General features: G+C 46.1%; 1 protein-coding gene across 17 annotated transcripts in view; it reads right to left on the reverse strand.

Annotated features, from left to right (window-relative positions):
- Positions 1–21,603, reverse strand: part of LOC146796177 (uncharacterized) — a 1,057,178-nt gene that overhangs the window by 960,409 nt on the left and 75,166 nt on the right. For all 17 annotated transcript variants that reach the window (XM_085628582.1, XM_085628595.1, XM_085628592.1 and 14 more), the window contains exon 2: positions 14,065–20,494. In XM_085628582.1, coding sequence (XP_085484708.1) covers positions 14,065–20,487 — 6,423 coding nt within the window. In that variant the 5' untranslated portion in view covers positions 20,488–20,494. The remainder of the gene's footprint in view (positions 1–14,064; positions 20,495–21,603) is intronic.

A 21,603-nucleotide genomic window follows, 5' to 3' on the forward strand; every position in this document is an offset into this window, starting at 1 on the left:
CCACCCTCCACCCAGGAGCTATGTGAAGATTTAGCCACCTATTTCTCTCATAAGATGGATACAATCTATTGCTCTTTGTAACGGGTGGAAGCAGACCCTCCTGTAGATTCTCCGCAGGAAATACTAAATCCTCTTAGGCTAGATTATTTCCCTCATGTTACGAGTGAACAAGTGGGCTCCCTATTAAGTCTCGTGAAATCAGGATCTCCATTAGATCCTGCACCACCGACCGTTATGTCAGAACTCAGTCCGGTCTTGGCTGACGCGCTTGCTGAGGTCTATAACATCTCTCTAGACACTGCCACGTTTCCTAGGAAGTGGAAAAGTGCACACATAAAACCATTGCTTAAAAAGGTGCTAGTGGATCCGACTGATCTACAAAACTATAGACCGATCTCTCTTCTCTCCTGTTGCTCGAATGTAATGGAGTCACTGGTAAACCAGCATCTGTCCCGTGATTTGGAACAAAATAACCTTCTGGATCCTTCCCAGTCCGGATTCGTGCCTCGCACAGCACGGAGGCCGCACTGTTGGAGGTGACGGATACCATAAGGTTGACACTGGACAGGGAGATCCCAGTGATCCTAGTCCTTCTTGATCTGTCGGCAGCCTTTGACACCATCTCTCACAGGATCCTGTTGGATAGACTGCGAGGAATTGGGGTGAGAGGCATGGCTCTTAAATGGATACAAAGTTATCTATCAGATCGTACCCAAAGCATCCAGCTGGATACCTTTGTGTCACAGACCACACTGGTGGACAGGGGAGTTCCTCAGGGATCTATCCTGAGTCTCACCTTATTTAATATGTATGTGGCCCCCTTGGCGGAAATCATTAGGAGCTGTGGGTTTGAGACCATCTCGTATGCCGACGACACACAGCTGATTGTCCCCACTGAGGATGCCATTGTATCTACTCAATCAAAATTTAAAAGCTGCATGTCTAGCATCGCGACGTGGATGAAGAAGAACTTTCTACAGCTCAACTCATCTAAAACAGAGATACTGCTGTTCGGGAAGGCCGAAGAAATCTGGTCCCCCGACTGGTGGCCTGTAGAGCTGGGGGAGGCCCCTTCCCCAAAAAATTGGGCTATGAATCTTGGCATCAGGATTGATAATAAGCTATCAATGGAGGAGCAGGTGAAGACACTGTCAGGCACCTGCTTCGGAACCATGAGGATGCTAAGAATGATCTTTCCCTGGATCACACGCTCAGCAAGAAAAACCCTTATCCAGTCACTCTTGGTTAGTCCACTGGACTATGGCAATTCGTTGCTTGTTGGAATAAGAAAAGACCTACTATCCAAACTACAGGTGGTGCAGAACACTGCAGCACGCATCGCCCTTAACAAACCGGCACGTACCCCGTCTGCCATCCTCTTGAGCCAACTTCATTGGCTTCCGATTAGGAAACGAGCCATTTTTAAGATGCTATGTGTGGTCTTCAAGTCTCTACAGGGGAAAGGCCCAACCTACCTCAAAAAGAAACTTACCCTGTACCAACCTACACGGCAACTAAGATCTAGCAACCGTAATTTCTTGTGTTCACATAGGATAAATAAAGCGAAAATGGTGGGGGGTCGAGCATTCTTTCATCTGGCTGCCAGTCACTGGAACAACCTACCAGAGAACATCCGGTCCTGTACCGAGATATCCAGCTTTAAGAAACTGTTAAAGACGTGGCTGTTTTAGGAAGCTCTGCCCACTAGTACTCATTCTTCTAAGCGCCGAGAGACCCCCCCCGGGGATGATTCGTTGCGCTAGATCAGTAAACGTAAAAGCAAAACAAAGAAATGAGAAAAAAGACTAACTAGGTCCACACCCCTATGGGAGGGTAAACGGCTGCCTGAACTTGCAAAAATACAGGGGTTTAAAGGATGGGACGCTTTTGGGATCACTGCCATGGGGGATATATCATTTGCAGATCTACAAACGGAATATAGCTTGACGGATAGGCAGTATTATAAATATATTCAACTTCGACACACTTGGCAGGTGCAAAAACCTGACACTGCAGATATCCTTGAATATGCCCCATTAGAAGGACGGTTACTACAGGAAGAGATACCGGAGAAAGCAGTCTCCTGGACATATAAAACCCAAATAAACAATATGCCCAATAATTTATTAACACTTCGAGGCAAATGGGAGTACCTCGTAGGCACATTGGAGGACATAGAGTTGGAGACGGCCCTAATGCACCCTAGAGAGGTGGCGATTAAGCTCAGGCTACGACTAGTACAGTTTAAAAATCTTACACAGGGTATATTACAACAATGCTACTACAATCTAGAGATTGAGGAGGAGGCGATAGATGCACCACAAAGCACATAAAATGGCGCGAAGGGTCCGTTACTCTAGGCCCACACCTAGCTGAGGGACTCGAGAGATATCTAACACAAGGGGTAGGAGGTACCATAGGGGCCATGAAAAAAAAGCATAATGCTGTAAACTCTGTATCCTTGCTACGTATAAATTTTACTTCTTGTAATCAATGGCCACTAATCGAGATGTACCTGCTGAGTCGTTTGTTGTTCTACCAAAAAATAATAAAAATATTTAAAACAAGCATTGAAAATGCAATAGGTCTCGCATGTGATTAAGTTAAGGCCATTTACTTTGCTAATGGTATTGTATAGCAAAGCAAATGGCTTTAACTTAATGAAAGGCGAGACCTATTGCATTTTTAATGCTTGTTAAATTTTCTTGGCAGCAGGCCTCCCCACATTCTCATGAGCAAAGTCGGCTTGCTTGAATCACTTGCTGTGAGCAATTTGGAGCAGCTCCGTATACCTCACCAGTTCCACATTTCAGCAGCTACTACGGCTTGGGAACCTTGTCCGAGACATTACCTGTGCGAACTATACAAGGCCGGATACATTCAAAAGGCAGCCAGAAGATGCCTTCATAGAAAAGGCTCCAGAGGTGCATCAGAGCCATGGAGAATAGTAGCTACAGGGTGGGAAGCTTTCTATGGATCCTAATCATGTTAATTTTCACTTTCCACATTTCAGCATGGTTAAATTCTTTTTTTGCTATAAAATGTAGTTCTGTGGAAAATTGTGATACTTTTTGCAGCCTCTAAGAGCTTCATTTATTTTACCGTGCCTGTCCATTATCTTCAGGGAGCATGTTTGCCCTTACCTGCGGCAAGAAGGACCAAGTGTGCCTGACCGAAGCCCTTGAGTTCTCTTCTAGGCAGCTTTACTCAGCCTGATTCAGTGCGTAGGCCTAGACTTGACCAACCATCTGACACTGGTTCTGCTTCTGCTCTCTGTCAACGCTGGATCTGTCTTTCGTCTGCAGTCTCTGCCCTCAGAGTCCCTTCGTTATGGCCAAGGTGAACTCACCACCAGCTTTATAGGAAGAAGTGAGTTAGAGCCGAGCCTTCAAGGGCCAGAGCACAAGACCTGGTTTGCTTGTGGCTTGTCCTTTAGTTGGACCCCAGAGACGAGTCACAGACGAGCCAGAGATACATTCTTAGTCCGAGCCAGGCTCGAGCCTGCGTTTGCTCACCCCCTCCAATACCTCCAATGCACCCACATACATTCTATCCAGTAGAGCACGTTTTCACAAGCAACCAACACAACAATCAATAGAGATTTCTGTGCACTCTGTGACTCTATCTGGGTCTTCCACATAAAATTGGGTGGCACCTCTCTATGCCCGGCGCAAACGGAAGCATGCGAAAATGTACACTACAAAAATAAAAATTAGGAAAAAGGCTAAAAAAAGAACGTACAGAGCTATCAACCTACTGGAATTATGGTTTGCACTTAATCCAACACTACCAAGCTCTTTAACGTCACAAACATTCAAGTTAAAGAGTTAGAATACTCTGGGACATTTTTTACTCCCAGAAAGGTATACATGTAGAACTTTTCTTAGGGTCTTTGCTTTTACAAGTTACATTTTCACAGTCATCTTTTTGCATTGTTTTATTTTTCAAATGTATACTTGTGTCCCTAATTGTGAGGCGGAGTCGCCTCACAATTAAAGACAGGGACGAGGAGACAGGAGGGGGTAATTACAAACCATAAAGTGTACCTGACAAGAAATACTGAAATGCATGTAGTTAGTAAATCACGCTCATAAATGTAAAAAAAGGAATAGCGAAGATATGAAACGTGGGGATATGACGTAGGTATATTTGCATTCGGAATCATCAGCCGTAGAGCCTAGGGGAGCGATTATGGAGGAACAAAGCCGACACGTAGCGCAGCCCAACAAGTGCATCGGTTTAGTTTTGGGCCGTCCGTCTTAGGGAACATGCCCCCCACCTTGCTACGCGTCGGTTGAGCAACGAAACCGATTACCAGAAGGCCCGGCGGGAACAGGCCCGAACGGAACCAGCCATGACGAAGCTCGTACATCAAGGGCGGCGGCGCCTCCACCGTAATCGCGTGGTGTGGCACTTGTGCGGAATGTTCACCTTGTCGCGGAAGATGATGGATCGTCCGGGCCTGCGCGATATTTATATTAATGGGCAGACATATTTAAAGAGCCCCGGGGTGATGCATGACTCTGTAGCGTACAGCTTCATCGAGAGGAGACATTATTTACACCAAGAGGGGTTCCATGCTGCGGGACGTGAACGGCTCTTTACAGGGAGAGCGCAGACTGCAATTTGCACGGTATTTGGATGGGCCTTACAAACAAAACAAAAAAAAAGTGGTTACCGACTTAAGCGCGACCCAGGCGGCCTGCACTCACAATGACAAAGAAAGAGTGAGTCCCAGCTAATGAAGGAGATCGTGTAGCGCCGCAAGTGAGTGATCCAATCCGGGTGGGCGGGACCAAAAGTGGACAGGGACATTCTTATGGTGGAATTCCAGCTTTAATAATTTTAAAGTTTGTGTATTTAAAAACATTTGAGGGGATTTTATTTGATCAAAGCGTATTCCTGCTACTGCCAGAGCTTGTGGGTGGAAGGAGAGGGCGGTACGAAATTGTCCCGCTAGATTTTTTTAGGAATGCCACTGTGCCAGGGGCATGAAGTTGGGCCAGTATTGGATCGGGTAAACAGGTTTGACTTGTCTAATAGTAGGATTTCGGTTTGATCTGTGTTGCATTTAAGGTAACTATTTTGCATCCACAGGATGACAATGGGGAAAGGATTTTGGAAATTTTGTTCGGAACCGAACAAGACTTTGTCTAGGGATAGAATCAACTGTGGTTTGTCAGTGTAGGATGTGGTAGCAATTCCAAATGAGACTATCAGGGAAATAAGGGGAGCCATATAGATATTAAATAGTGCGGTGCTAAGGAATGAGCCCTGTGGTACTCCCAATGTCACTGTCTTTCTGCTGATGAAAATTGTCCTAGGACTACCATTTGTCTCCTGCCAGTCACGAAAGATGATCCAGGATAAATCCTTATGGGAGATGATGGTTTCTTGGATCCATTAAAGGAGAAGATGGTATCAAACGCTACGGAGAAATCAAGCAGTATCAGTACCGCATTGTTGCCAGCATCCACAGTAATTTAAATTGTCTCGGAAACTTCTAGTGGAACCGACTCCATTGGGTGCTTGGGTCTGAAACCGGATTGTCAGGGATGTAATGAACTAGAGTTTTCTAGAAACGGAGTGAGTTGACCAATTACAATTTTTTCCAGCATTTTGGTCAATGCACGGAGTAAAGAGATGGGCCATAGGTTGGACCAAAAAAAAAAAGATTGACTGCCAGGATGGTGGGATCTGCAAGGGGCTTTTTTCAAGGGGTTTAACGACTGCCAGTTTCCAAGCTGTAGGATTTTCAGACATAGATATAGAAGTGTTAAGAATCTTATTCATTAAGCGGTTGGTTGCACTGATGGCCATTTGGAGGGAGGCGGCTGGGCTGGGCCATTGGGAGAGCCTGACTTACTGAAAAGGATGGCTTTGCAAGATTGTGAGTGCGAAATCTCCTGAAAGGCATCCAGTCTTGCAGTAATGTCGTTGAAAGGGCTATCAGAGATGGTCAGTTATGGGCATGGAGGTTGAAATGCCCCGTTGTATGGTCTGAATTTTTTCAACAAAGAAGGCTGAGATCTGATCGCAGAGGGCTTGAGAGGGGGGAATTTACCTGGAGAGGGCTTTGGGTCGAAGGAAAGATTTTCTGATTGTGAATATTATTTTTAGGTTGTAATGAGCCTCCTCAATTTGGGCGGTGAAGTTAGCTTTCGTGGTTTCCTTCATTAGCTTATGGTAGGATTTCTGGGAAGTCTTGAAGCGGGAAGGTCCTCAGGTTTGTAGGCCTAACACCATTTGCGTTCAAGCTCTGTGCAGTGCTGCATCTGTTCTGCAAAGGTAGGGGAGAACCAGGGTGCTGATGGAGTTGACCTTAGTTTACAGGATCGAGCTGAGGATGCTAGTTCGTTGGCTGTGTTCATAATCCAATTATTAAATGAGTTAAGGTCATTAGATAGTCTTCCTGTATAGGTCGGGGAGGTAATAGACTGCTGAGTGGCGAGCTTAGAGTTCATTATCTTGCCCCGTTTGCCCGAGGTGGGGGGGCCCGCATCAGTACAGAAAGTAGGGGGATTATAGGCATTGTCCGAAGGTGTGAAGGGGCCTACATTTCTTCAGCAGTTAACTGCTTCCTCACCCCTTGCCCTCATCACCATAGCCTGTTGGGCGCAAGCAGAACCTTAATAACACAGTTTACTATGGAAGGAATCAGCACCAGTGTTTTTATGAGCTCAAAGCGTGAATTTACTTAACCATGTTTCAATACAAAAGGTTTGCATACTGACATAGAAACCTACAGACACAATTGAACATCCTGTCAGCAGCCATTTCAAGTTTACATGTTTGCATTGATATGTACAGAACTTAACAGCACAGTAAAGGCTGCAGAGATGAAGGTCAAATGCGCTGAATGATGTTCAGTTTTTTAAGCCACTTTAACTTCGTTTCAACCAAGGACAGCCACTGCTAAAAGATCTTGGACTCTCATCACGTGAAAAACTTGAAACTATTATTCACAGCACACTGGGAGATAAGATATGGTCATTGACAACGTTTTCTCAAGAATTGTTTATCTAGAGTGAAGAAGAGAAAAATAATCTATTAACCACAATTTGTAGCCATGTGCTAAAAGATGCTCCAGTCATTAATTTCAGGTGAACCTGTGACACCACACAGTTCCCCAGAATCAATTGGACATCCTCTAAAAGACAGAACTCCACCAACTAACTGCAATTAAACTGAGAAAAATACATCAAAGTGTAATCCAAACCGGGGGCGTGGTCCGCTGCGCTGCGAAATGGCCGCCACTTAGGTGAGCTCCGCCGGCCGAGATGATATCCTACATAAATCCGCACAACTGATGAGTACTCACTGTGCTAAACGATCCCACTTCGTAGCTTAAGGTGTGCAGCTCCCATCAAGCCAATGTTCATTGCTGGAGGTGCTCCGGGAATAGCAGTGTGAGTCCAGATCTACTACGGCCTGAGACTGCTGGGCGGTGACAACGCCGGCGGCCGGCTGCGGCGAAAATCGAGAACGCGGCGCCGGGACTGCGTTGGGTCCTGGCTCTCCCCGACACAGCCTTCGGTGCACTTAGCCGCTCAACTGCTGGGCGGATAGATCTCCAGGTGACACCGGACAATTGGCGGAAACTGCAGGGGGCGGTACATGCTCTGCACACCCCCCGAACGGCTGTCCAGACAGCGGGCAGTTGGCGGGGGATCAGCGAGCCTTGAATAAAAGTGGCGGGGCGTTGGAGGACAGATTACACCGGCATCGAGGCTTCTGGAGAGGGGCGCGACATTCAAAAGTGAGTTTGCTGGGGTACGCGTCACCGCATTGGCGAGACCGGGGGAAGGACTTAATTTCACAGTGCGCGCTGCTGGTGCGCGGCCCAGCATGTAACTGAGGCCTACTCGTGGATTTCAAACATCGCCGACAGCGTTTGTCCGTTGATAGCACCTGCGGTTTAGACTGCCCTGGGGGAGTGAGCTGGACTGGACCTGATCCCACTGGTGGGCCTCCTGACGATCCTGACAGCCTAGCGTGCGACTGGGGCACTTCTGGAGGAATAACTAGTGGCACTTTGCCTACTGGTGTGGACCGGGCTGCGCTAGAAGAGTGAACAAAACCACCCCCATAGAGTCTGTAGAGGAATAACATTTCCCTCCCCCTAGAAGTCTGCCACACCTGATCACTAGGCTATTTCTACGCCAGGTGGGGTTGAGGCGGCTGAAAACAAACTGTAATACTTGCACAGACCGGTAAAGTGGCACACTTCAGTGCGGGGGGACTTACCTGTGGTTCGCCCGGCTGCCCTGCCAGATCTCAATCCCTGCGTGGCTGGGGTACAGGAGACACCCAGCTCCGCCGCTCTTCGGTGGGCAGGTATCTGGTGGGTATATCCGGCCTGGGCATCACCGGCGTGCTTCGAGACTGATTGGAGGCGCATACAAGACGATTTCATGGCACGGGTTGAGGCATGGGTAAACAAGACGCCAAGCAGCCGAAGCTGACCTTCGACCAACGGCGGACCACGAGACTCACTGAGCACGACTCAGAGGCAGGGGCGGAGCGCCCACCAGACCACCACGCAGAGGACCAGGGGTAGGATTTACGTACTCTAATGTTGGAGATGAGGTCCAGTCTTCGGAACATTGACACTAAACTTGACGCGCTAACCTCCCAATTGGACGCGGTTAAATCGCAGGTGGGAACGCACAAGACTAGGCTGGATGTGCTGGAAAATCGTGTCTCGGATTTGGAGACCATGAAACAACTCCTCCAGATGGACAAAGTGCTTGGGGTAATCCGCGCCAAAAACAAAGATTTGGAGGCCAGGTCTCGCCGTAGTAACCTCTGTATCACTGGGATACCGGAGACAACAGCGATTGCGGAGATGGAGACCTACGTAGCAGAGATGCTCCACGAACTGTTTGACCCGCACCTCTCTTCAGTCTTGACCGTGGAGAGAGCACATTGTGCTCTGGGCCCTAAACCGCCTGTCGGGGCTGCCCCCAGACCCATTCTGGCCTGTCAAGATCGAGACGCGGTCCTACGCCTAGCCCAAGGTAAGGGGACGATTACATATGGCGGCAACAACATGTCCTCTTACCCAGACTTTACTCCAGCTGTACAGGAGGCAAGGCGGGAGTTCCTTCAGGCTAAACGTCTACTCTTGCAGGCCCAGATCCCGTACACACTTCTTTATCCCGCCAAACTCAAGGTCACATATGACGGATCTGCTCACTTCTTTACGGACGCAAAATCTGCTCTTAAATTCACGAAACATGTCGGCGGACTGGCATCCAGACAACGTCCCAAGGGATCGGCGGCTGCAGAGACCAATTTAAGTGATGACTGAAATCGCCCATAATCCCGAGATTCTTCGGGGTTGTGCTAAGATGTCATCAGTTGGCGTGGTTTGGTTTGTTATTGTTGGAATTGGGGGGTGGGGTATACCTATGTTCATGCTATGATGGCTCTAGAATCTGCTACACTGACATATATGTTCCTTGATTCTACGTGTATTACGACTGCTCCAGCAGACTATGGTATTTATCTGTGACCAATAAACTCCTTATCGACTTGTTATTCAGGAGATAGCTGCATACCCTCTATATGGTCATTGGTGGGATTGGGTGTTTGGTTTACATTATTACAGGACACTTGGTGAGTCTCAACGAAAGGTTCTCGGCCACCCTGAGCAATCGGGGGGAGTATGCCGATGGTACTACGTTCCTATGGGAGAGCTCCCACTAGTAGTTGTGGTTGTTACACTGTTTGCGATGGGTGTTCTGCAACCTGATTGGGGTGTTGGAGTGGGTGGCGGGTTGGAGGGTGGACTTGTTTTGTTGTTTGCCAGGTCTATGCTTTTTAATTTCCATATTGATTACCATGTGAAGCCATATATGCTAATATGTTTGCTCCTTGTATTTCGCTGCACTATATAGACGCTGACACCCTATGACTTCTTTAAACCTGCTCACCTGGAACATTCGTGGGTTGAATGATGGTAGGAAAGCCAGATTAGTGCACTCCTATTTGCTTCGATACCACATTGACGTTTGCATGTTGCAAGAGACACATCTTAGTCTTCCCTCGTCTCCCAGATTGAGACATAGCAGATGGGATCAATCTACTCCTCTATTTATTCAAGTTACTCTAGAGGGGTGGCTGTGCTGATCTGTCGGGGTCTGGACTGGAAAGCGGGTGCTATACAACTAGACCCAGAAGGTAGATGCACGATAATACAGGGCACACTGGGTGGTAATCCAATGGTGTTTGTCGCAGTATATGGCCCCAACACTGACTCCCCCGAGTTTTTTCAATCTCTATGGGCCAAGGTGAAAGCAACAAACTGTGACACCATTATCTGGGGCGGAGACTTTAATGCCATTCTTGATGATGTACTTGACAGGAAAGGGGTTTCTCGTACACTAAATCCTGCAGCCAGCGCTACACTACGAGCCATAGTGTCTGACGGGAACTTAGTGGACATTTGGAAACATACACACCCAATGATTCAGGAAGGGACCTGTATTTCAGAACATCATAGAGCATGGTCAAGATTAGATTACTGGTTAGTTTCCCGCGATGTGGCTATGTGGGCAAGGGAGACCCTACACCTTCCCCGGTCTTTATCGGATCATGCACCCTGTCTTCTGCGCTTGGAAATACCGAATTCCATTCCGCGGATGTTCACCTGGAGACTGCCGCAAAACGTCCTATTGGACGATGCTTTTAAGGAGGAAATCAGGGGAGACAAAGGATTATTTTTCTTTCAACGGGGGCACTGTGGACACTACGGCTACTCTGTGGGAAGCCTTTAAAACTGTGGTTAGAGGGAACAGTATAGCCCGACAGGTGGGGGTGTGAAAGGCCATCCGGGGGACCCTTGCTTCACTTAAAAAACAAATCAGGGAACTAGAATCCCAATTCTACTCCTCTGGGAATCCCAACACGCTGGCAACACTGAAGGAAAAATGACTCGAGTTTGAGGAAGAGGCACAAAGGGAAGTTAAGTTTCTAGGTAAATACGCCTAGGCTAGGAGATATGGGGAGGGAGATAGGCCGGGAAGAACACTGGCGGCAATGCTTCGCGCTCCACGGTCTTCAGCCTTCATTACGGAGTTGAAAACCACAGACCAATCGGTCATTAGAGGTCAGAGAGCATATTAGATGAGTTCTCTGGTTTTTACTCTAACCTCTACACTACTACACAGGGTTCCAGCCAAGAAGGCCTGTTGCCTTTTCTTGATTCCCTGGAACTGCTCTGCTTGAGTCAACGGCACAGGGATTATCTTGATTTTCCATTCACGGTGGAGGATGTGGCACAGGTCATAAGAAGTCTGCCATCCAACAAAGCCCCCGGCTCCGATGGGCTAACTACTACCTTTTATAAAACCTATGTTGAGGAACTAGCGCCCCATTTGTATGAGCTGTTTGTAGAAGCCTGTGAGTCTGGAATCATCCTGCCATCAATGCGTGAAGCGATAATAATTACCCTGTTAAAACCTGGGAAGCCGGAGAACGTGTTAGATTCCTATAGGCCACTATCCTTAATAAATGTAGACGTAAAAATCTTTGCAAAACTGATTGCAAATAGGCTACAGCCTCTGCTCCCACTGGTTGCTCGTCCGGATCATTTAGGTTTTATTCCTGGGCGAGCAACATCTCAGAATCTCAGAACTTTGTTTTCATTATATTATTGGCATCCAGAGGTACAAGCGGCAGTAGTATTTCTAGACGCCACGAAAGCTTTCGATACTTTGGAGTGGCCATACCTGTTGGCAATCCTAGGGCGTATGGGCTTTAGTCCGTTATTTATAAATGTAATACGTTTACTCTACACGCAGCCGCTGGCTCGCGTGAGGGTGAATGGTCCCCTTTCGGAGCCATTTAGCATTTCTCGTGGTACGAGGCAGGGATGCCCGCTGTCCCCTCTGCTATTCACGATTGCGATGGAGCCACTCGCAGCGTGTATCTGGCAACATCATACCTCTAAGGGGATTGGTTTCAGTGCCCGTAGTCTTTTAATCTCATTATATGCCGATGCCGTTACTTTGTATGTGTCTGATACGGCGTCCAACCTGGACCCGCTGCTAAGGGAATTTGTTAAATTTGGAGGCCTTTCTGGTATCTCGATCAACTGGGCTAAATCTGTTATTTTCCCTCAGACGGACAACACTGTCCAATGCACCTCTGAGTTCCCTCTTCATTGGACGGTAGAACCTGTGAAGTATTTAGGCATACGGATTAGCAGAGATATGCAGGTCTTATGGAATATGGATTAGGGTCGTGCCATATCCTGGCTGGAAGACAAGACCACTGCATGGGCTGGGCTTCCGCTCTCTTTAGCCGGGAGAAAAACATTGGTTAAGATGGTGGTATTACCCAAATTCCTTTATTTATTTGTTAATTTCGCCCTAGTCCTTACACAAGCCTTTTTTAAAACCTTGCAGTCACTACTGATCTCCCTGGTGTGAGCGGGTGGACAGGCGAGAATCTCATGGGATCTTTAGACACTTCCTTTATGACAGGGTGGATTGGGGGCCCCAGACATGCAATTGTATGCATGGAGCGCACAAGCTCAGTTTTTATACTATTGGGTACACCCTACTCCATTTCAGCCCTACGTAGCTGTTGAGGAGGCCATCGCAGCGCCCCTCCCCCTGTGGGTCGCCCTGTTTCAGGCATACAAACGCCCACGGGACGACAGACACCGTGGAGACCCTACACTGGGCCTGGAATGAACAGCGGAAGAGAGTTGGCGCTTCTATCCTATACGCCCCGGCTGTGCCTCTGGCACATAATCCAATGCTGTGTTCCGCAGGCGACGGTATTGGTAGAGACCTGGCACACAAACTGAAAGTACATACTTTCGCAGAACTCTATCCAGAAGATTTGTTCCGTTCTCTGAATTATTTGCATATCACAAACTCAGGGCAGCGTGTCGGTCTCTACATGATACCTTTCCAGACGCCCCGCCCACCCTAAGCGCTTTAGAAAACATACTCAAATGCGCATCCCCTCGCCGACTCATCACCAGGATATATAATCACATGCAGACATCAGCACCTCTGACGAAACATCAGGCACTGCTGGCGTGGAATGTAGACCTCCAGCCACCGTTAACGGAAGACCAATGGTTGTATTGCTGCAACCAACTCACGGCACTCTCCCCTAATTACAAACTTCGCTTAATCCATTTTAAATTCCTACACAGATTTTATAGGACACCTACCAGTTTATGCCATATAGGGCTCAAAGACGACGAAAGGTGCTGGAGATGCGGCATTGCTCCTGCTGGTTTCTTGCATGTTGCATGGGACTGCCCGAGATTGGAACGGTATTGGTCCAATGTTTTCCAAATTATCCACCAAATAACAGGGCTGACTGGGTATCCCAATCCCATACAGGGGCTGTTAGGGTATGTAAAGGATACAACTGCTAAGTTTCGAAAACTGCATGCTTTACTACTTCTCTTTGCTAAAAGACGGGTTGCCATTCACTTGGGGGGAAGTAAGCAGGTTCCTTCTAAAGATAATTGGATTAAAGATGTAACCTTCGGTCACTCTCAATTGACCACTTTCTGGGAGTTGATGCCTTCCGCATCTCGACCCAAGGATATTTGGGAACCATTTGTGGCATGGGCCCGCGAACATCAAGAGTCGACTGTAGATACAGGGTCACAGGAGTAACCTGAAGGGGGGGACAAGATTGAAGGTGGGTAATCATTGGTGGGGTAGGCAAACTAGTGATTGTACAGTGTTATCGTGACTTCCCTATGAGTTATTTAACTGATGGATGAAATTTGCCCAGCAGCAAACTAGTATGAGGTATTTTTGCGTTCATCCTTCATAAACTAATTTATCTATTTTTTGGTATAGCGATTGTACGAGGGAGCGAGTATACATACAAGTATTATCGTAATTTACATGATTGTGGTATGTAATGTTGACTCTGTATGGATCAAGTAATAGACTGGATGTTCTTTTTTTTTTTCTTTGTTGTTGTTTTTGCATTGTTTTCATGCTTTGCTAAATGCCAATAAATAAATAAATTTTAAAAAAGTGTAATCCAAACCAAGTGCAAATACAGATCATGGCTTACCTGTCCACTACTGCATTCCTCCAGATTCTCCATGTTGCAGTCGCGAGGATGGAGGGGACTGTCGACTACCACCGAACAAACAGCATCAGGCTTCAGTCTCTGCTGACTGTTTGTTGATCTACAATCTGTGTGATGGGACTGCAGCTGAAGGCTCTTTACATTCTCTGTTTTGCAATCCATAGACGAGGTTTCAGGTTCTTGATGCAAGTACTGATGTCTGAAGGGCACATAGAAAGACTGCAGCTGTTGGTCCACTGGATGTTGACTATTTATGAAAGATCTTAATTGACGGTCCTTGTCGACTGGTTGCTGTTGACACACTAAAGGCACATATTCAGTCTTACAGTCCATGTGCTGATGCCTAGTTCCCGAAGGCAGGGACTGAGGGTCCGGGTTCCGTGGCGGCTCTCTGCTTTCAATAGGTACTTGTAGGGAAACTTTGTCAACAGGATGGCAGCTATTTTTCCAAGGTATAGGCTGTTTGTGGTCCTTGGGCTGCTGTCTTCTTTCAACACATATGGGTTCAGATGATTCATTGCCCATGGGTTGCTGTTTACTTTTAATAGGCGAGTCCTGGGAGTCATCTTCTAATGAAAGTTTATTTTCGATCTGTGTAATTTGGAGCTCAGGATCTTCTGGCTTTTGTCTGTTTTCCATACGGCTAGAGTGAGGTTCACTATGTTCATGGTGCTGTATACTTTTGATAGGTATGAATCGAATATCAGCATCCATGGGCTGCTGTCTATTTTCGATAGGCATGTCCTCAGGTTCAGGTTTCATGGGGTTTGGTTCATTTTCAATAGAGATGGATTCAGGTTCAAGGTGTGGTTTACCTTCAGGGGGCTTGGAATAAGAGTCATCTTCTATAAGGGGCTGCGTACTTTTGATAAGCAGAGATTCAGGGACATAGTCCATGGGTTGCTGCCTACTTTTCACAGGTATGGGCTGAGGGTTGGAATTTAGAGGTTGCTGTCTACTTTTCATTGGTAAGGATTGAGGGTCAGGATTCATGGGCTGCTGACTACTTTCAATGGGCCCTGAACCTGAATACATATCTACTGGGTTCTGTTTACTTAGAACAGTTACAGGCTGAGGTGCAAGATGTATGAGCTGTTGTTTACACTCCATGTGCATGGAATGAGGTTCTTGATACCTGGGTTGTGGTGAATTTTTAATAGCCATGGCTTGAGGTTCTTGGACTGTTGGACGCCTTCTACTGTCCATAGGAATAGTCTGTTGTTCATCATCGATGGGCTGCTGCCTATTTTCCTTATGTATAGAGTGATGTTCAGGGTCCATGGTGGGCAGTTTACTTTCTAGTGGTATGGTCTGAGTGTCAGGATCAAAGAGTTGCTGTCTACTATCCACAGTTATGGGCTGAGGATCAGGGTCCATTAGTTGCTGTCCACTTTCCATAGTTAAGCACAGAGGGTCAGGATTCATGGATTGCTCAATACTTTCAGTGGGCCCTGGTTCTGCACATATGCCTGTCAGTTTCAGTCTACTTAGAACAGCAAGGGGCTGAGGTTCAAAGTCCATGACCTGTTGTTTACATGTGATGGGTTCAGAAAGAGGTTTTTGAGATGCAAGGACTTGTCTATTCTCAATAGGCAGGGCTTGAGGTTCTTGATGCATAGGCTTCTCTCTACTGTCCATATGCATATACTGATGATCGAGTACCAGTGGTTCAAATACTTCCGTATGCATGGAGAGGGGTTCAGGGTCCATGGAGGGCATTTTACTTTTGAATGTTAAAGATTGAGATTCAGGGCCAACAGGTTGCAGTTCACTTTCAACATTTATTGATTTTGCATCATAGTCATGGCGTTGCTGCCTGCTTTCCATATATAAGGACTGAGGCTCAGGCTCATTGGATTGCTGTCTCCTCTCCACTGGTCTGGACCCAAGGGCAAGTTTCTCGGGTTGCTGTCTAGTTTCCACAAGTATGGACTGAGGGTCAGGATTCATGGATTGCAGTCTACTTTCCATAGGTATGGACTGAGGGTCAGGATTCATGGGTTTCTGTCTACTTTCTATGGGCCCTGAACTCACCGGTTTCCATCTACTTTCAATAAATATGGATTGAGGATGAAGTTCTACAAGCTGCTGTTTACATTTGATGGGTGTAGAATGAGACTCCTGATACATGGACTGTTGACTATTCTCAAAAGGCAGGGCTTGAGGTTCTTTGACCACAGTCATACATTGATGTTCATCATCTATGGGGTGCAGCCTATTTTCCACCTCTGTGGAACGATGTGCAGGGTCCACAGTGAGCAGTTTACTTTCATATGATATGGACTTAGGTTCAGGATCAACAGTTTGCTGTCTACTTTCCACAGATACAGACTGAGATCCACCATCTATAGGCACCTGCATATTTTCCACACATAAGCTCTGGGACTCAGGTTTAGGAGGTTCTAGTCTACTTTCAATGAGCATGGTTTGATTGTCAGGTTCCATGGTCTGTTGCTTCTTCGGACTAGGCAGATCTTCAGGTTCTAGACCCATGGGTTTGCATTTACCGTCAATAGCTATGGTTTCAGATTGGGAGTCTACGGGTTGCAATCTCCTTTCAATAGGTATAGAGTGATGCTCATCATGTATACCCTGCTGTCTAATTTCAACATGCATAGGTAGCGTTTCAGGGTCTGTGGACTCCTCCCTCCTTTTAGAAGGCTCTAGTTCTGTCTTACCATCCATGGGCTCCTCTGCACATTCAGGAGACATTGTTTGAGACTCAAATTCTATGGTCTGTCGTCTACTTTCTATAACCATTAAGTGAGGATCATTGCATAAGGACTGATGTTTATTTACCCTAGGCTTTAACTGAAGTTCACCATCAAGGTGTACTGACTGCTTTCTATTTTCAATAGGTGTGGATTGAGGGTCACAATTGACAGGCGACTGTATGCACTCCAAAAGAATGGACTGGGGTTCACCACTTATGGGCTGCTTTCTACCTTCAGTATGTATGGATTTAAAATCAGCATCTACAGGCAGATGTCTACTATTGATAGGTATGGGCTGAGGGTTAGAGTCAGTGGGTAGAAGTTCAGCATCCATGGACGGCTGTGCAGATGCGACATGTGTGGACTGAGGTTTCCATTCGATCTGATGTCCATTTCCAATTGGCAAGGTTTGAAGCTCACCATCTAGGGGCAGGATTTTACTTTCAATAGCTATCAACTGATGTTCAGAATATATGGGCTGCTCACTATTTTTAGTAGGCATGCACTGAGGTTCCACATGCATAGACTGCTGGCTACTTGCAATAGGCATGGACTGAATTTCACCTGCTAAGGGCTGCTGTGTATGTTCAATAGGCATCGACTGAGGATCAACATCTATGGACTGCTGTTCAGCTGTGATAGGTGTGGAAGGAGGCTCACCATCTGAAGGCTGCTGCCTACATTGAATAGGCATGGAGTCAGAGTCAGCTTTCCCAGATCGCTGCCTACTTAGTATAGGTCTGGATGGAGCTGTAACATCTATGGACTGCTGTCTAGCTTCAATAGACATGAACTGAGATTCAACCACCATAGGCTGCTGTCTACTTTCCACAGGAATGGACTGAGATTCAATATCCATGGACTGCGGCCTACTTTTGATAGGTATGGACTGGGGCTTAGGGTCCTTCAGCTGCTGTCCACTTTTATTAGGCAATGACTGATGTTCAGTGTTTGAATGTAGCCGTATAGCTTCAATATGAATGCATTGTGTTTCAGTGTCCTTGGGCATGCATTGAGGTGTGGGATACATGGACTGCTCTGTGCTATTGAAATACATGGATTGAAGTTCAACATCCATGCACTGCTGCCTATTTGTGACATTCATTGACTGAGATTCTCTACTTAAGGGTTGCAAACTCCTTTCAAGACATATTGATTGAGGTTCTTGGTCCATGGACACATGGCTTCTTTTTACAGACATGGACTGAGACTCAAAGTCAATTGGTTGCTGACTACTTTCAATATCCTTGGACTGCGGTTCACTTGTGGTGGCAATGAACAGAGGGGTTCCATCCTTGGGCAGTTGATTACTTTTGCAAGATCTTAACTGAGGTTCTTGGTCCTGGGAATGATGCTGAGCCTCAATGGTAATGGGCTTTTTACAGCTTTCGATTGTCATGGATCGAGGCTCATAGTCCGTGGACTGCTGCTTACTTTCAATAGCTGTTGATAGACTTTCATGGGTAATGCACTTAGGTATGCTGTCCTTAGAAAGAATTAGCGAATAGTCATCTATGTGACAGATGCTGCGGTTTGTGGTCATAGAATGGGAATTCAGATTCTTGGTGACTGGGGTGCACTCTGTAGACAAAGAGTGAGATTGATCATTAATGGGCAGTGGTTTCTGGTCAGTAAGCCCAAGAGATTTGTGATTCATGAGCTGAGTACCTAGGCTTGCATTCTGGGACTGAGAGTCACATTTAATGGACTGTTGTCTAGAATCCAAGGAAGGAGACTGAAACTCGAGTTTCACTGGCGATAATCTACAGTCTATGGTCCGAGTAGGGACTTCATGATGCATAGCCTTCAATTTAGAGTCCACTGATGGAGACTTAGACTTATGCTCCTCATATTGTTTACTATAATTAATTGAAATAGTTTCCGATCCTTGATCGACAAATTTTGGGCTACAATCCATAACTGGAGATTGAGAATTATAATGTACCCCTTGTGCACTACAGTCCGCAGACAAGGATTGGTAATTGTGGTCCATGCTTGGTGGTTTACAGCCCATATTTAGTGATTGAGAGTCCTGCTGTAAAGTTGAACATTTAGAGACTACAGAAAAGGAGTAAGAATCATGCATCTTTTGCTGTGTGCTACAGTCTTTGTGAACCACTTGAACATCATGGTTTACCTGCTTCGGTGTACCTTCCATGGGCCTGCATTGTAGTGCAGGGTTATTTTCCTGTAACCCAGAGTCCATGGAAATGGAAGGAGACTCCTGGGTAAGTGACTGTGGAGTAGAGTGTTCAGAGAGTAAGGGAGATTCATATTTCGCTTTCTTTGGTGTACCGTCTATAGGTAGAGATTTAGTTCCATGGGACATTTGGTGTTGTGTAGACGCCAAAAGTAGAGACCGACTGTCTTGGTTGACATGCAGTGTTCCACCATCCACAGGAGGAGACGGAGATGTATGGTTTGTGGGTTGTAACCTGCATTCCATGGAACTGTATGGAGAGTCATGGTTCAGGAGTTGTGATTTACTGTCTAATGAGTGGGACAGAGATGTATGCTTCATGTGCTGTATTTGATAGTCCATAGATGGAGAATGAGACTCATGGCTGTTGTGCTGTGATCCACAGTCTGTACTAAGCAACTGAGAATCATTATTTGTTTTCTGCTGTGTACAGACCACAGGCAAGGATTGAGATTCATAGTCTTCTGGTTGTAGACTGTAGTCCACTGAAAAGGACTGGTAATCATGGTCTAAAAGGTGTGCTCTATATGGCATAAATAGGGAAGGAGTAGTATACTCCACCTTCTGTGATTTACAAGCTACAGAAACAAACTGGGAATTGTGGTTGTCACATTGAGGACTATGGTCAGGAAGTAGGAATTGAGATTTGTGATCTATGGCTTGCAGTCTAGAGTCCATACATGTTGTTTTTGAATCCTGCATCTTATGCTGTGAGTGGTACCCAAGGGGCTGTAACTGAGTTTCATGATTGTTCTGCTGTGGTTTAGAGTCCAGATGAAGGTTCTGAGGGTCAGGAGTTATCTGCTGTGGTGCACATTCTGCAGATATGAGTTGAGAACGAAGTATCACCTGTTGAGGTTTAATATCAACAGGTATGTGTTGCATATCATAGATCCTCTGATGTGGCGTACTTTCTAAGGGATTAGACTGCAAATCGTGGGTTGCCTCTTGCAGTGTACAGTCTCTCGACAAGGGTTTGGATCTCTGTGTTATGTGTTCCGATTCACTTTTGCTAGCTGGAAGAGGTGAGCCATGGCTCACTTCCTGTGGTTCACGGTCTAGAGACATGGATTGGGGTCCATGAGTCACTTGTGGTCTACTGTTCGAAGAAGGCAATTGAAGTTCACGAGTCACCTGTTGTGGCCTGCCATCCGAATGTAAAGTTTGCACACTCGGGTCCAGATGGTCAGGCTGAACGTCCATAGGCAAGGATTCAGATTCATAGTTCACCTGCTGCAGCTTACATTCTGATGACAGGCATTTGTTTTCAGCACTAAACACTAGTGCACTTCCATCAATGTGTTCTGAACAAAGGTAATACTCTTCACTGGTATCTAAAAGCACACTGTTCACAAGATCCTCCACCCCATCAATGCTGCAGCAATGAGCCCATGCTTTCACCAGTGCTGGGTCTTTGGGAATCGCGTGGAAGGTGACAAATGGGTTCTGGTCACTGTGATTTTTGCAGCCATTTGCAAGGCAGTGAGGCATTATGGACCTGCACGAACAGAGAAAGGGAAACTCGTGAGACACTTGTCTGAACTAGCGGATAACAACAACCTGGGAATGGTACAGTACAGGACAGCGTCAGCTACAAGTACATTGAACCATCCATACATTAGTGTATCATATTTATATATCTTTTTTATTAGACTGGGTCCCATCAACAAATTTATATTTTTGAAACATTAGAAAACAGCTTAGACTGCCTTATTTAACCCCTTCTGTGCCACGCCCTTTCCCCCTCCTGTGCCGGGCGTTTCATTAGTGGGCGGGTTTCATGACGAGATAGTCTCCTCATGGGCACAGCGCGACTGTGCTCCATGACGAGACTTTCTCGTCATGGGCACAGAAGAGGTTAAACTCGCAAACACAATTAAAAATGAATTTAATACCCTTTCATCAATAATGGATTTCAATACATTTCAGAGAATACGACATCTTTATGAATGAAGCAGTCTTAAAATTCATCTATAAGTTGTCATTGTTGTCCATCCTGAGCCTCCAAGATATCATCCTGAGGCTCAAGGGGCATTTTTGGTTAACCAGCTAACATACCATTAGAAGGAAATATCGTATTTTTCTACAAAAAGAGGATCTTTTCCTTCCTTTTGTCAACCAATGTTAATTTTTTTTCTCATGAATTTCGTGTGCCAAGCATTTTTCCGACTTATACAAATGCATGCCCTAAAAAGCTCTGTATACAACAAAGTGGCTTGAACAAATGTTTCCATGTTCTAGCTTTCATAGATTCATCAAGTGTACCTTTCAGCAGCCTATACTCAGCAGTTACCCTACATTTTCACAGATATGTGGAAATCGATAAATTATTGTGAATGGCTTGTGGTTAGAGCCACTTCACACAGTGCTACACTTTGTTTGATGGGCCAAGTGTTTCCTCATTTTCCATTTGCAGTTTCATCTTTCTTATAAGGTTATTTGGGCCATTGCTGCTGAGGAAGCCTTAAGCGAATTCAAGACTGCAGTACCGTCATCTTTATACTGATTGTATTACACAGCTACAGTTGCACCTCTGAAGATATGGATAGCACATCTACATAGGAAGACACAGGTATAAACCATTAATAAATTTGACCTTCCCTCCTT

Source organism: Triturus cristatus, chromosome 10 (assembly GCF_964204655.1).
Source record: "Triturus cristatus chromosome 10, aTriCri1.1, whole genome shotgun sequence".
Classification (NCBI taxonomy): Eukaryota; Metazoa; Chordata; class Amphibia; order Caudata; family Salamandridae; genus Triturus; species Triturus cristatus.